General features: G+C 42.6%; 2 protein-coding genes across 2 annotated transcripts in view; one reads left to right on the forward strand and one right to left on the reverse strand.

The window, feature by feature from the left end:
• LOC117282344 overlaps window positions 1-6924 on the forward strand; it is a 35610-nt gene extending 28686 nt beyond the window's left edge. The window contains exon 2 of the mRNA XM_033751619.1: window positions 6611-6924. Coding sequence (XP_033607510.1) covers window positions 6611-6664 — 54 coding nt within the window. The 3' untranslated portion in view covers window positions 6665-6924. The remainder of the gene's footprint in view (window positions 1-6610) is intronic.
• Window positions 1-14884, reverse strand: part of LOC111864903 — a 50834-nt gene extending 35950 nt beyond the window's left edge. Inside the window, exon 1 of the mRNA XM_023852503.2 lies at window positions 14756-14884. Within this exon, the coding sequence (XP_023708271.1) occupies window positions 14756-14833 (78 nt within the window). The 5' untranslated portion in view covers window positions 14834-14884. The remainder of the gene's footprint in view (window positions 1-14755) is intronic.
• Window positions 14885-17427: the final 2543 nt, after the last annotated feature.

Here is a 17427-nt window from a genome sequence, read left to right on the forward strand (position 1 = left end):
CGAAACCAAACCCCGTCTATAGTCACTCCCTGCACGCGACAGTATGTAAGATTCACGTTGCGCGTCTGGTGACACGATAGATGCGCAGAAACAGGTACAGAAAGAACTCGAAGAGCGTGCAAAGGATAAATACCTTGCAAGGAAACACAAAGTTGATGCATAAGCTGAAGAAGAAAGTTTCCTTGAATAACATTTACATGCAGTGTGTTTGTCAGTTTACGAACATTTCTCAGTCTTTTTCTTAGACAAAATCGATTAGCCCTGTAGAATTTCACTGTTTTGGGCTTACGTCCAACTGAGGCTCCCTGCTGTCCCTGGCACGAGGGTTTAGCAAAGAGGAGTTCGATTGAAGTGGGAGTGTATATTTTCAAAAGTCTCCAAAATTTTCCTGATGGGAAGGAAGTCACAGAGTTATCCGACTCAGGAGCGGGGCATAATCACAATGTGAACATGGCTGCTTTGTCGAAGCTTTGTGTCCTTCGTTCTGCATTCAGAGGCGATATAATTCGGTCACCTGGGGCTTCATAAAGGATAAGCTCATATCGTAGTTAGCATGAGCATCGTGTGATATTACTTACTGCTTACTAAACTCCATGTAAGGTTCTTTGTTGTCATCCACCTTACGGAAGTTAGCGTAAGGAAGATCGCTTTAATGTATTACGAGTAAATCTTACAGCAAAACCGCTCTACTGACGTTGCATTTGAGATTCTAACAGCGCGGACTAAGAGGAGTTATGTTTTATGGTGTATAAGGCCGTGTAGTCGGGTGGAGAGCCGATCACAGTGGCCGTTCCGTCTAAGCATGAACCGTCTTCGCCCGCTCGAATACTGGGATCGTGGGTTCGGATCCCACTTGAGGCATGGATGTCTGTGTGCGTTTATTCTGTGTTTGTGTTGTTCTATATGTAGGTAGCGGCCTTGCGACGCGCTGATCCCCCATCCGAGAGGTCCTACCAACTGTGGATAGATTAAGAAACTGAAAAGGCAGCCAAGGTCCACGAGGGCTGTAGAGCAGTAGATAGATAGATAGATAGATAGGTAGGTAGGTAGATAGATAGGTAGCTAGGTAGATATGTAGGTAGGTAGCTAGGCAGATAGGTAGGTAGGTAGGTAGGTAGGTAGGTATGTAGCCTCTAAGGTAGATAGATAGATAGATGGATAGATAACCTGTCTGGAGATAAAACGAAGTTTTAGAGGAAAGCAAAAGAAGAAACCAGAGTGTTTTCTGCCTGCTTCATGCTAGTCTCTTGCCTGGCTTAAAATTCGACCCTGAAGATGGAGACAATATGTTCCTCCGAAACGTCAATTTACTGCCGTTGGACTACACGGAATTACATCTTAGAAGACAGAAATATTTACCGTGTTCACAATCACTATTTCTAAAGTAACAAGCTGACACTGAATTAAAACATTGCAAACAGCGAACATGAATCATACTTGTGGGGACAGTGCGACGAATATGTTAAGGAACATGCAGCAGTATCCTCTCGTGAAGGAATGCCAAACTAACAAGGTTTCCTTGCTTCCAGAGAAGCACTGGAATTTTAGATACCTCATGCTTGTCCTAATTCGGCGACTTAACAAGCAGTGGGAACGCCTACAATAGCATTGGCCTTTTGTAGTGCCTAATAAACTTCTGAAACCTTAAATTAAATTAGAAAATATTTACAAATTCAATTACTACAGCATTTCAACTACATTTAGGAAAATAATCGGTATTTGTTGTGAGTATTTTACGATATGTAAATACGCTCTGTGAGCAAAATCCACGCTTCTTTAATGTTAAATTAAGTGGTGCATACAATACATGACCATTACCACGTATGCTGTAAAAACGAAACAATTCCTTTACAAGGTGTTTACACATAGAAAAAAACCCGTATTTCAAACGCAAAGCGTGAAGTTCCACCTGTGTGCGTAACAGTCTCGACGCGGAGACCACAGTTTCTAAATATCGACTGTAGATGGTGCTGAGAGGTCAGGTTCATGGTCACCCCCCCAACCCCAAGGTAGGATGAGACAGGAGGCGGGGATCGCACGAGGGCTGGTCAGGATGCAACTTTTACAAGATACTCCTCCAGCCGAATTTCACGTATTTTATTCGAGAGTTCCCGTATCGGCCATCTTATATGAGATTGTTCATGGTTTTCTTCAGTCCATCCAGGAACATGGACTTCTACTTTAAAATATGCCACGACCATTTCGTTCCACATACTTTCCAATTCATCATCCATAATCACCCCACTAATCGAAGTTACAGAACTCCTGCAGTTGAAAAACCAACGATAAGTAACTCAATCATTGATCGATGAATCAATTGAAAGAAAAGCCTCTCGTGCATACTGCATATATAGCAGATGTGGAGATGGAGTTTCACGCTACGGGCGCTGTAACTCCGATAGGCCGTCCCTGTGCTTAATAAGCACCTTACCACGACGTTTCGTCGCTGCAGGTATAGCTCTTGCGTTCTCGGCACTAAATATTCGTGAGCGGTAAAGTTTGTGCTCCTGCCGTGTTGTTCCCGGTATAGAATGGGCGCTCCGCAAACAGTCTTACTTAAAATTGTTTAGTCTTTTATTTGTAGTCTATTTAATAACTACACGGCGTTAAAATGATTGAATGTTTGTGAATTACGAACTGGAAAGTATTTACATGGAAGTGGTCGTGGCCTGATTTTAATGGAACATCCTGGCATTTGCCAGTAGGAACTGAGCATCGCCATGATGATCCTTTTTTCTTTTAATTCGCTTAGTGGGGGGGGGGGTTGAGTCCAGTTGGGTCCACTCGGCACGGTGGCCACTGATTGGCCTATTGTAGCCTGCCACGGGTGATTATGATAATGGAAAAATTGGTGGAATGAAGATTGGCAGGGGAAACCGAAGTACTCGGAGAAAACCTGCCCCAGCGCCACTTTGTCCACCACAAATCCCACTTGACCAGACCTGGGTTTGAATCCGGGCCGCCGCGGTGGGAAGCCAGCGACTAACCGCTTGAGCTATGGCGCGGCCATGATGATCCTTAGTCAGTATAGAAAATGTCTCGGCCGAAATTCGAATAAGGCACCCTCAGAATATGTCAGAAGCGTTACAGCCTGAGATAAGTCGCTCGGTTTTTAGACGCCTTCTCAACCCAGCGGAGCGCTTATTGAAATCGCTCCGTCCGTCTATCTCTCTGTCCACGCTTGAAACAACTCGGGAACAGCTGAACCGATAGTTAACGAAAATTGAAATCGTGACGTTTTATTAGAATTTTAAATATATTCCAATTTCGGGTAAAACCTATCAAAAATAACCGGCCCGTTATATGAAGACACGCATGCCTCTGCGCGCGCCTCTGTCGCAGTTCGCTTTACTTACTGGCAACAAAATAATCCGAACGGAAATTGTAGGCAGGAATGCAACCAACATTTCGTGTCCAGTACATTCTCTCCGTAAGGCTTACCGTATGCCAGATCGTTAAACTAAGCTTATCTTTAATATCTGGAGGCAAGGCGAGAGAGAAAGCTCCAGAACATTGCTCTGTGCTGGTGGTTCTCAACCTGTGTGCCGCGAGTTTAGCAGAATGGGCCGCGACACCTCGGAGAAAAGAATGACTATATAATATAAAATAAGCCTCTGTATGAAGTTTTTTTAAATCAATATTTTGTTATAACATGTTATCATATTTCAGTTTAATGAAACTACAAATGGAAATATTTGAAAAGGAGATATTTGTGTCCTCTGTTCTGTTTCGAGTAGAACGGCAAGGAAATGAATACCGCGAGAGTGTGGGCCCCACTGAAGGGCTGAAGGGCTGAGAGACACTGGCCTGGCCTGTGGAGAGCTTGCGAGATTTCCTTTGTTGTCGCGCCATTTGCCTCTTGTCGAGGCGCAGTGAAAACTAGACATTGTTTTTGGAACTGCCACGTAAAGGTAAATTTTACCCTGTACTTAACTAATCAAGCAGCACGCCATGAAGACGTATGGGGGAGTGGATGTATAGGCTCACGTTTCCTTGACCTCTGCATTATTTTGAAGTGAGTGGTCAGCTTCAAATCCTTGCCGCTTTACCCCCGGGGAAAGATCCCTGGGTACCCATTAGCTAGGAGGCTGGGTGAGCCCCAGAGCCGGCCTGGACGACGTGGAGAATAGGAAATTCTTTACTATACCGGGACTCGAACCCCGACCCTTCGGTCTTTCAGCCCGTACCCAGTCGCTGTACCGACTACGCTATCCCGGATGCTAGGGAGCTACCAGGGAAGCAAGAAATTGATTTTGGTCCAAAATGTTTCGCACCCCCTCCCTTCTGCTGGATTGTTCACAAATTGTCCAACGGAGGCTAGAGATGTAGTTCTGCAGACCCTGCGTCTCGGTGCTGTGACGTGAATGTCAGAGCCCTTAGAAGTTCACACAATCTGGCGTCTGCAGGAAGGGACGAATCTCGGACAGTGTCATGTATGGATTCAGTTGTCAACTTGAAAATGGGGGTTTGTTTGCCGGATTAAGTTACACCTCTCAGCGTAGGGCTGCGTTAGGCGAAGTTAACTTCATTCATCTGGATTTGTGGTAGAGTGACGGTGATACAAGACCTGGCTTCGGCCGTCAGACGCCTCGAATCCAAGGTAATTACTCAGATGGCAGCAGGATACTGCAGTCAAGCGCTGGTTTGCTAGGCCGGATGGGCATTGTCGAGGCCTTTTTCGTATTTACAATATTTTTTCTACAATAAAAAGAAGTTGCTTTGCGACCCACACCTTTGGCGGCAACCTGTGGCCCACGGAACTTCTCAGTGTTACCTCCTACCGACTTCATTATTCAGGACCTTCCTTGTTAAAAGTAATATAACTGCTAAGTTGGTCAAGAAATTATTTGCCTCTTATCGAACCAGAATGCTATCGGGCTCGCAGAAGTCCCCCATTTTATCCTCCAATGAGCCAGCTGAATCCAGTTCTCGTTTATATTTGTACCCGGGTCCCTGAAGTGTTCTTTTCCCTTCCGGTTTGCGACCTCGATTTTGTGTGCATTTCTGACTTCTGATATTCCTGCTAATTCCATGTTTCTGCAAATCTCACCTTTGATTGGATTATCTTAAGTTTTGTCTTATTTTAAAAGGGCCTGAAATTTGATGTCACATCTAAAGGGGGAAATAGGTCTGCAGGCTGAGAGAATTTGAGAGGCAAATCTACCTGGACCAAAGAGAGACTTAGGCAAAAATGTTCAAGAGAATTTCATGATAAGGAACTACCCGAAAAATATTATTAGAATGACCATATGAAAAGAAGCTGAGCTACATATTTAGCACACACTGGGGAAATAAAGAAAGCATACAAAAATTTAATCTGAAAATTTGAAGAAAAAATCCGCTGCAAGAAATTTGTTTAGGTGACTCAGTAATATTAAAATGGATCTTAAAGAACTAATGTGGACTGGGCTGAACTGCTTCAGGACAGGAAGTAGTGACTGGCTCTTGTGAAAGCGACAGTGCTCCTTCGGCCTCCACGAAACGCGAAACAATTCTTGACCACCTTAGCGACTATCAGCTTCTCAAGCTCTGCCTCATGGAGTTCGTTTCTAAGTGGGTCACTCAATAACATGACCTGAATCTACTAAAAATATAACTTTCTCTGTCCTTCTCTTTCTTCCTCTCTCTTGGGTCTAGAAGTTCTTCTCAGAAGCAAAAACTTCCATCCATCCTGTCCCCACATATTACTATAAATACGTACTCAGAGCAAACCAATGTTCTCCTCAGTTGGCTCAGTTGAAAAGAAAAGGATCTCTGGTCGTGAGTCTCAAACGGGTGACGCCAAGACGAACTGATTGACGGCAAACCGCCAGTCGTATAGTAACTCTGAATTTGACCTGATACTAGGCAACGAGCACTGAATGGACCAATCATTTTTTATTTTGTAGTCGTCTATTCTTCCGTTAATCGAGTAAACGCTTCGTTCTTTTTATAAAGGCTTCGTTTTATCCTTCTCTGATGTGTAATCTTTTAGATCTCTTGACGGCAATTCTTATAAGTGTTTCCGTTTCACTGACACCTTTGTGTTCTCCCGAACCTAAATTTACTTCAGTATGAAAGTGCAGTCTGTCATTTCATGTAATTTCTCTTTCCTAACTTACATTTTTAAAGCTATGTTCATTGGCCTGCATATTCCTTGTCAGGCCTACTAATGCATTTTATTGCTGACATCATAACTTTATAAGAGTCACGGAAACTCAATACTGGCATATTGACATGCGGACACGTGTGCAAACACAAACACATCATAGCGTATTCAGTTAACGTAGTTCGTATAAATAATGGATAAAAATGTGAATGGATATATTATCGCAGTAACATAGCGGAATATCATGTATACGTGCTGAAATATTATCGATTTTACGTTGAAAACTTTATTATGCGAGAGTGCAAATGGATGGAACTGTGAGTCTGAGCATAACGCTTGTGCAACCTCTTACTTAACTGCTCATAACTCAAGACCTGTGGTGTATCTTATGTTAAACGTTATACGTAAATGAAAGAATAAAGACTGATCTACCCAAAATGGTGTTTATTTTAATCATAAAATAAAATTGTACCCTGTTTAAACAATTACAGAAAACTTGTAATAATTTTCCTATTTTTACAGATTTTCAACCGCCTGCTACGGCCTAACCGTAAGAGATGGGTCGGGACATACTGAAGTGAAACACGTTAATAAAGGCAAGCTTCTCAAGAAGGCAATCCGGTTTGGTCCATGGCTTATGGTTTAGGAGTTATGACCATTTGTTTGTAACAAATGCGGCTAATTCAATTCCTCTATTTAGTGGATGTCGCAGTACTGTCACGTGTATAACGTTTTTAACGTTAATCCTGAATCATTTTTTGTGCATAACAACCATTAATTATCATAAAATATAATTTAACATATGAGACCGTGAATGCAAAATACTAGGCTAACCAATATCGATGTACATTGTTAATAGAAATAAAGTTTCATACTAACTCTAAAAGATAATCGTAATAAACCGTTTTCATGTATTACATCTTACATTTTTTCTTTTGGCGCTACAGCCTCAATTTAGGCCTTTGCCTACCTCCGTGAAATTCTCCACTTCACTTCGGTTTACTAGATCTTAGACATTCGGTAGAACCCCTTGGGCGGGTGATCAGCTCGTCGCAAGGCCTCTACATGTACACAAACACAGAGAAACGCGCACACACACAAACTAAACATCCGTGCCCTGAATGGGATTCGAACCAACGATGCCGACTTCCCCGGTTTATAGATGATGAGTCTGAAGCAGTCGGTGGAATGAGAATTGGCAAGGGAAACCGAAGTACTGGGATAAAACCTGCCGCAGTGCCACTTTGTCGGTCACAAATCCCACATGACCTGACCTGTGCTCGAAACCGAGACGCCGTGGTGGGAAGCCAGCGACTAACCGCGTGAGTTATGGCACCGCCCGTTATGTTCCATAACTGTCGTACGTAGGGAGAAATGTCGACGGTTATTCTGTTGATCTGGCAATTACTGAAGTTTATCTAGCATAAAAGTGATATAAGAGGCTGAGGAGAGGGATTTGCTAACGTCCCATCACGGCATCTAGGGGAACCATGAAGGCATGAGTTCAGTCGCGTTCCTTCCGAATGTGTGTTGCCGCTGTGTCTACCGATATTGTAAAGCTGAAAGAAAATTGGGCAAATAAGTAGAGACTATATTCATTTGCGACTGTGAACCTCAGTACTAAGCGCGTGGACGGGTGTGGCACTCCTTCACACAGCTTGAAATGACAGCTACTTTTCAGTTCTTCTTCTTCTTCCTTGACGGATTATGCTCTCGGCCCTCTTCCCACTCAAAATTAATTAATTTTGAAATTATGGCGCTTACAGACATTAGATATGACTCCTTGTACTGGTGATCAGCCAATCGCAAGGCCGCTGCCTACACAGGACAACACAAACACAGAATATACGCACGCGCACGCCCGTATCTCCAGTCGGATTCGAGCCTACGATCCCAGTGATTCAGCGGCGAAGACATTTTGTGCCTTAGCGCGACCGCTATGATTTTTTCAGTTCTATTCCTTGTATTAACTGAGAATAAAAACAAGGCGCATCCGATGGAAAAATTGTCGTATTTAATATTGTTTTAAAGTTCCTACTTTATTAAGGCAAGCATAGTTCGTCCTCAGAAGTATGGAGTCAGAATAAGACTTACTTTACGACTGGCGGTTTATCGCCAATCAGTTCGTCTTGGTGACAAACCCCTTGAGACTCACGACCAGAATTTTTTCTTTAACTGAACACTTGCGGTCATAGTCCTTATGTAACATCCTCTCTGACGAGTACAGAGGGACCCATGACTCTGATTCGAGACCTCCCTCCCTCAATCTGGAGGGCCAGGTCCCTCTATTTATATTCCTCAGGGACAGGGTGGCCCAGTTACACCTCCAGGCACTGGGTTCCCCTTTCGTCGCCTCCTACGACTCGCAGGGCTACGGTGGAGGCATTCGAACCCACCTCCCTGAAGCATATTCATGTGAATATTATTTAAAATTAAGTTTTTGCTTTCAGAGAAAATACTCTTTATTCTCATTATAAAAATCGTTGGTTAAAAATGTTAAGTGTGACAGTCAATAATATTTTTCTTAGAAATGTAAGAAAAACATAAATACCCTCTGTGGGCAGAATGTAGATATTTTTAATATTACATTAGGTGGTGCATATTTACATAACCGGTGTTCCTTAAGAGCGTAAAAATGAACCGTTACCTTTACAAGGTATTTACGCACAGGCAAAACCCGTATTTCAAAAGCAAAGAATGAAGTTCTTCCTGTGTGCGTAGCAGTCCCGCCACGAAGGCGCGTCGCGATGCGGAGACCCCACGTTCCAAACATCGACTGTAGGCGCGGCTGCGAGGTCAGGTTCATGGTCACCGCCCCCCCCCCCACCTTGCGATACTCTTAAGATAGGAAGCAGAGGGCGCAAAAGTCTGATCAGGATGTGTTTACTCGTATTACAAGATGCTCCTGTAACCGAGTTTCATTGGTTTTATTGAAGAGGTCCAGGTGGGCCATCTTAGCCGAGACTATTCATGGTTTACGTCAAAACACTTCACGATTGCTTTGTTGCACGTCCTTCACATTTCATCATCCATAGTAACCCACTAATCGAAGCACATTCACTCATGGAGCTGAACCCTTCTTAAGAAGCTACCAATTCTGCAGCACTCAAGAACTTCCCAGCATTTTATGGAACCCGAAGGTTCATTACCGTGTTCACAAGAGCCCTCCGCTAGTCCCTATATTGAGCCAGATCAATCCAATCCATACCATCTCATCCTGTCTCTCTAAGATCTGTTTTAATATTGTACACTCACCTACGCCTTGGTCTTCCCAGTGGTCTCTTTCCACCTGGCTTTCCCACCAATATCCCATATGCATTCCTCTTCTGCCCCATTCGTGCTATATGCCCTGCCCATTTCATCCTCCTTAACTTGATCATTGTAATTATACTTGGAGAGGAGTACAAGTTATGAAGTTCCTCATTATGTAGTTTTCTCCAACCTTCTATCGCTTCATCTCTCTTCGGTCCAAATATTCTCCTCAGCACCCTGTTCTCAAACACCCTCAGTCTATGTACCTCCCTTAATATCAGAGACCAAGTTTCACACTCATACAGAACCACAGGCAAGATTATAGTTTTATATATTCTAAATTTTATGTTTCTGGACAGCAGACGAGAAGACAAAAGGTTCTGGACTGAATGGCAGCAAGCATTTCCCGAGTTCAATCTGATCTTAATTTCCTCCTGAATCAGGTTTTGATCTGTTATCTTTATTCCCAAATATCTGAACTGTGCCACATTTTCGAAACGCCTGTCTAATCAAAGCTACGTAAACACATCTGAAAATCATGGATAAGCAACTCAAGTAGTAGTGAGACGACCGAAAGAAAAGTCTGTCATATATACAGCTTATTTAGCAGACGTGGAGATGGAGCTTCACGCTCCGTCTGCTGTAATTCTGAAATCAAGACAAGGTCATTCCTGTAAAGAGTGGGGAGGGTGGAGGCCGTAGATGAAGGTGAATGGTCATTCTCATGTTCTGGCCACTCATCAGATACGTGGCAGGCCTGGGGCGAAGGCTCGCGGTGTAGTAGTTGGCTCTCCTGCTTCGTTTCCTGAAGACACGGGTTCGAATACCGTTTCATAGACCTGCTATCTTAATTATGGGAAAATGCATCGAGTTAAGAACTAAAGGAGGCGGTACATATTGTAATTACTGTGCTTTAGAGAGTTCAGACCTGAAGTAAGGTAAGCACTAGGCCATGCAGGCGTATGTGAGTGGATATATAGATTCACATTTTCTTGACCTCGGCACTAGTGAGTGGTCAACTTCACGCCTCGGCCGCTTTGCCCCCGCGGAGACCACAGAGCCGGTCTGGATGACACGCAGAAGAGAAAATTCTTGACCCTGCCGCGACTCGAACTCCGAACCTCGGTCGTCCAGCACATAGCCAGTCGTCATGACTACTACGCTCTCCCGGCTGGACTTCAGAAATGCTGATGAAAATTATTTATCAAATTAAGGCAGAAGTGAAGAAGCCGCTTTGAGTTCTGTGAAAGTGAAATACATGAATGCAGAAACTTCAATGACAGACGAGATAAACTTGTGTTTTGCTGGGCGACCGATGTTCAATTCCCGATAGGGACGAGAGCATTTTACTTCGCACCACTTATTGGCAGCGCTCTGGACCTAACAAACTTCCCGAAACTTCCCTGGGGCTTTTTACCCAGTTATCTGCATCCATAGGCAATGTTTTAGATACACGTGTATTCGTGATATATGAAAAGGTAAAACTATCCTTGTAACAGGCCGTGGAGACCCATAGGGTTGTGAGACGTCGGGATCCCCACATTTTGTAGACAATCGGCTCACAGATGGCGGTAAGGCTATCAGCCTTACGCGCCGGCCGCCCTTTACCCCAAAGAATAATCCTTGTACGTATTTCTGTTAGAGGCCATGTGTCTTTATTTTCAAGTCTTTGATCCACTTTCATGTTTACCTTCACCTTTCATTACTTGATTATGTTTTGAAAAGAACTACGTAGTTTTAGTGATTAAGTAAGACACTACAAACTTGGAAACATCGATCGACTTCTGGGACATTCAATTTATCCCACGAGCAGGCGTGTACAGGCAGAGTCATACGCAGCTCCTGCAAACCTGGGTGGGATAGCTGTGAGGTGTCGAACTTGAGCGCCATGCAGTAACATAACTCTCTATGTACCAATTAATTTAAATATAAACTTCAAAGTAAGACATTATTTGTGAGACCTACGTGTAGGTGAAAGGATCATGAGAGTACATTTTCTAGACAGTCGGCTCACAGATGACGGTAAGGTTGTCAGCTTTACGCGCCAGCCGCCCTTTGCACCCAAGAAAGACTCCAAGTACTCATTTCTGTTAGAGGCTGAGTCGAACTCAGGGCCATATTGCGGTTGGAAGTATTAGGTAAAGTGAAAAAAACAAAATCCAGTGAAATGTTTAATCAGACCCGCGACTTTCCAGCCTGTAGCATAGTGCCTCAACCAACTACGCTACCGCGTGCCCCCAATCTTAGGCGTAACAAAATCTATTTCAACTTACTGACGGATCTTACGCAGATATGTTCCACTTGTTCTGTCGTCATCGAAGCTGTTATTAACTCCGATGACAGTACTGGATGTAAAAGAAGCGGTCATGACCTAATTTAAGGAATTATCCCGAAAGTTTCCTGGAGGGACTGAGGAAGGCCATGAAACTCTCAGTGTGATAGTCGGATTCCTGGACGAGATTTGAACCAGGCACTTTTCGAACAAAAATCAGAAACAATATTGCTTACGACAACTTGCAAGGTAAATTTCTTTTCAATGTATTTTGTCTTCATGCTTTAAAAGCGAAATTTTAAAAATTTGTCCATTGATTTCGGCGTTTGTCTCTCTTCCCGCATGTAGGAGCTCGACAACCGTTGAGATGATTTCCATAAAATTTGATACTGAGCAGTTTTACTAAAATTAGTCGATACATTTCAGTTTATATGAAATATTTCTGTAATCATCCCGAGACCAATCACTAAATTTTTATCGGAATGGAAAACATTTCTTGTAGGCAGTAAATACTGCAAGCAAATTTCAATAGACTGTATGCTCAAAATACTGCATGTGAAATTACAACCGGCTTCGTGTTGATTAATGAAGCTCTGATGACGTAAAAACATGTGTCCGAAAGAGAACCTGATAACTGACAATGGGAAAAAGGCTCACTGGGCTGCTGAGGCAAATGTCTGCATTATTACGTAATCCAGTGGGACGCCGAAGCAACTAAGTGAAGCCTGTAAAATGCCTCTCGTGGTTCCACGCTTGTCATATTTTGCCTCAGCCTTTGGCATTGAGAGCAGAATAAATGCAGGGAACAGCAATGCAAGCCAGTGGATTCTCTTAGGAGATATTTTGAGACAGAATACATTTCATTCTTTTTTTCATTACAGAGACGTTTGAGTTCGTATTTTCACTTTTATTTTTACAAACCATGAAACAGAACCCTTCTCTAGAAACTAATATACGTGGTACTCTTCAGATATTCCCAACTTTTATAGAACTCAATGGTTCATTGCCGCTTCCACAAAAGCGAGGTATTAGTTAAGTTGTACTACCGAATCCAGTCCCAAAGCCTCTCAACTTATATCCATGAGATCCCCTCTACTATTATACACCCATCTATGTCCAGATCTTCCAAGTAGTCTCTTCTCTTCTAGCTTTTATCCAATAGAAAATTTAAAGAGTAAAATGTTCATGAAACATGTTTCTTCTGAGCATAACTGATCCCTCCCTCCCACCGAAGGAACACAACAGAACGTCGAGTACAAATGTCTGGCATCTCATCATGAGCTAACAGGGAAACTGACAGAATATATAACGAAGAGCTTTATAATTTGTATTTTTCAGCAAGCATGCATAATATTTTGATTATTAAGTCAAGGTATGTGAGAAGTTGTTCCTGTATCAAGCGTATTGGACATGATAAAAGCACACAAAATTTTAAATAGGAACACCAGAAGAAAGTGACCACTTCGGAGACTTTTGAATGGATTTAGGGATCTAAAATAAATACCAGTGGAGTCTATAAAATTCAGGATAGGGTACAGTGGTTGCCTTTTGTAAACAGGGCTATGAACCTGGCACCTGAAGCACGGAATTTCTTAGCCAGGTGAGATTTTATGAATGAAAGGTGTTAATTCGTTAGTGGAAATGCACTCAGACCTCAGACGTTCACGTTTTATAGTATGTGCCTCCGTGTAGTTTTGTAGAACGTTATAAACGTTTCGGAGGGATCTGCTGACTTCATATTTAGAGCAGAAGCTGGTTCCTCCGATATCTTGCTGTCACATTCCAGAAGACCTGGGCGTAAGAACCTCAAATCTCACATTGATAAGCTGATTGTTTCATAACGCACTTTCAACAACAGTAGATCACATGAATATATTTGTTGCGCAGGGCAGGATTTGAAAGGAGATGGTCATTGTGAATATCGGCTACTCTAGCGACAGTGAATGAGGTAAAGGGGAAAAACCAGAAACCGGACAGTTGAGTCCCGGAACGAAATTCGATCCCTGCACCACTTACCCGTGGAGCTGAGCCTTTCTGGGGGAGCCGCCAATTCTGCAGCTACTCAAGAAAATCCCATCATTTTATGGAACCCGAAGGTTCATTACCGTGTTCACAAGAGCCCTCCACTGGTCCCTATCCTGAGCCAGATCAATTCAATCCATACCATCCCATCCTATCTCTCTAAGATCCATTTTAATACTGTCCACCCACCCCTGCACCACAGCGAATAAGAATTGGACGCTGTAGCGCTGCATTAACCTGTTCGGTGGAGAAAGCAAATAAATCTTAAATTTTATCTTTATTAGGAGCAACTAAGAACTAATATAATTTGCAGAATTCTGTCTTTTGGGATATAACTGTGTGTAGTACATTTAAAGTCAATCGACGTTTCGGAGGATCATATCGCCTCCATCTTCACGGTTTCAGAGTAAGTCAAGCAGGAAACCAGCAAACATTGCTTGTGGCGCGCGTCATGTTGGTTCCCTGCTTGGCTTAGTCTCCAGCCCTGATGATGTCTGCGACATTATCCTCCGAAACGTCTGTTGAGTTTCAACGGACTACATGGCGCTATATCCCAGAACATAGAACTCATGACCACCGCTGTGAGAACCTCAACTCAGATGTAACAAGAATTAATGGTACAGATAAATTCAAGGCTTTACTTATATGAAGTAACTGTTTCGTTAAATTCGGCCCAAAATAATTTTATACCTGTAAATCAAGACTTATTTCCGGTCACGGTAGCCGAGCGGTCTAAGGCATGCACTGTCTTCCTTCGCTCGGAAGCCGGGATCGTGGGTTCGATTCCCACTCAGGGCATGGATGTTTGTGTGCGTTTTTCTGTGTTTGTCTACATGTAGAGGCCTTGCGACGAGCTGGTCACTCACCCAAGGAGTCCTACCGAATGTGTAAGATATAGAAAAACCGAAGTGAACGGAGTTCATGGAGGTAGGCCTAGGCCCACTGGGGCTGTAGTGCCAAGAAAAAAAAATTTCAGCAGTACTCATTCACCCAGAATGGCATAAGTACAACTGATATGGGCGGATATTTCTTATTTTTCTGAATCCGTTTGCGTTGTCTGACATGCTATTCAGAGTGTGGAGCTGTTTGATACTACTTTTTGGCACTTAGGATGTACTTACGGCCCTGGATGCGGCGGTTGTGAGTTCAGCCGCGAAGATCGCGACCAAAAACAGGAGAGTGGAGCGTCGAGTCACCATGCTGCCGAACAGGGTGGCGGTCAATCGCACAATGTTGGCGTTTCGCGTCGCAGTATGGAAGCGTCGCTATGTGGCGCCAGTACACTGCTACTACCAGATCGATATGACAGAGGGAGGTTGCTGTGGGCGAGGAAATGTGTCTTTTCCGAGTCTGTATTTTTTACAAGGGTTTGGGGATGTTAAAATTCCCTAGCGTTTTATGGAACCCGAAGGTTCATTACCGTGTTCACAAGAGCCCTCCACTGGTCCCTATCCTGAGCCAGATCAATCCTATCCATCCCATTTCTCTAAGATCCATTTTAATATTGTCCACCCACCTACGCCTTGGTTTCCCAGTGGTCTCTTTCCTTCTGGCTTTCCCACCAATATCCTATACGCATCCCTCGTTTCCTCCATTCGTGCTACATGCCCAGCCCACCTCGTCCTCCTTGACTTGATCATTCTAATTATACTCCTCTCTGTATAGGGTAAATTTTGTTTACCGGCCGTATCGAGTAAACTGATATGGATGTGAATTTTCGTCTCCATCTCTTGAAGGGAGAATGTAGATTGCTGGTGACCAGGAACAAGGCACTGTGATGAATATATGGATCTGAGCGAGAGAACACGACAAGATGTAGTAGTCTGCTAATGTGGATCAGATACCCACATGCTTCAGAATATTGTCACGTGTAGGTGTGACTGTTAGATGAGATATGGATTGCATTTAATAACACCTCATGCACACCACTCGGAACTACAGGCAGTTACGAGTGTGACACGCCGCTACCGCTGATCTCGACACCGTTACAAACACATTACGGTTCTCAGTCTCCACTAGTCGTATCCTGGCAACGGATTTCAACATAGTAACTACACCAGTCTCGACGCCAAAATGCTGGGCATAATCATGATAAAACGATAGGTAACAGATGTTTTGAAAACGTGGCACTGTTTGGGAACGACGATAACAAATCAAAACCTGATTCAGGAGGAAATTAAACTCGGGTAATGTTTGCTACCATTCAGTCCAGAACCTTTTGTCTTCTTGTCTGCTGTCCAAAAACACAAAAATTAGAATATAAAAAGCTATAATTTTGCCTCTGGCTCTGTATGGGCGTGAAACTTGGTCTCTGACATTAAGGGAGGAACATAGACTGAGGGTGTTTGAGAACAGGGTGTTGAGGAGAATATTTGGACTGAAAAGAGATGAAGTGACAGGAGGTCGGAGAGACCTGCATAATGAGGATCTTCAGAACTTGTACTCTTCTTCAAGTATAATTAGAATGGTCAAGTTAAGGTGGATGAGGTGGGCAGGGCATGTAGCACGAATGTGGGATAAGAGGAATGTATATAGTACATTGGTGGCAAAGCTTGAAGGAAAGAGACCACTAGGAAGACCAAGGCCTAGGTGGGCAGATAATATTAAAATGGATCTCAGAGAGATAGGATGGGATAGCATGTAGTGGATTGATCTGGCTCAGGATAGGGACCACTGCGCTCTTATGAACATGACAATGAACCAGTTCCATAAAATGTTGGGGAAGTTTTTGAGTAGCTACACAACTGGTGGCTTCTCAAGAAGGGCTCAGCTCCGTGAAGTTAGATAGTACAAAATCAGAGCTGAATATGTACACTTAAGTGCAACAGCAACGAATTTAAAATCAGAGAGATAAGTAATTGATAACAGGTCAGCATATTTCATATTTATGTAGTGGCAAAAGCCATGGCACATAGTCCATTGGGCTTCAGGCATGCAACATCAGCCACACTTCCTGCACCCTGTATTGATTTCAAATTAAGTTCATCATTCAGTACAAATGATTCATTTCATAATGAAATAAATGGAACTTTCAAAACATGTTCTTTTAATTTTGTTATTCTTACACACTGAGTAGAACCTTCGACACAAACTAAGAAATATATGAGCATATTACAAGGTGAGTTCCTGTTGAATATTAAACTATCTACAGTAGATAAAATTTAATTTCTGGTAAAATATTAATGTAGAAACAATACGAAGAGTTGGTCAAATTAAGGATACAGTAGTATGCACAGTCATTAAGTGTAAATGCTCTTTGACAGCATATAAATGATAATGGTATTATATTATGCAAGATCTATGGAGGACAGATACACAAAACAGTGTCGGGAAAGAGTGGCTACTAGAAACAAGAGGAAAACTTACAGAACTGAGAAGAATGGAGAAGTCTTTGTATAAGATGGCTCTCCTGGTGGAAACATTAATGGATAATGAGGATAAAAAATCATATACTATCATAACCTTCTTATATATATATCCTATATTTAATAACAATGTTAAAGGGATTGTGGTTTTGAGAATCAAAACACAAATATAAACATATAAATACATCATGTTCTTCACTCACTTCATTCACTGTTTTTACACTCTTTACAAACAGCCACAGACTTGTCAAATCTTTTAAGTGCAGCAACACATTCATCAACATTAAAAATTTGTATAAATATAGAATATACTCTTACAAAATCTTATGAATAAACAGACAAAGCTGTATATTATTACAGAATATATGTCTTATTAATTAAAAATTTGTTGACCCTTGGTCTAACATAAATTAAGAAAAGTAGCATAT

This window comes from Cryptotermes secundus, unplaced genomic scaffold (genome assembly GCF_002891405.2).
Source record: "Cryptotermes secundus unplaced genomic scaffold, Csec_1.0 scaffold62, whole genome shotgun sequence".
NCBI classification, from domain to species: Eukaryota; Metazoa; Arthropoda; class Insecta; order Blattodea; family Kalotermitidae; genus Cryptotermes; species Cryptotermes secundus.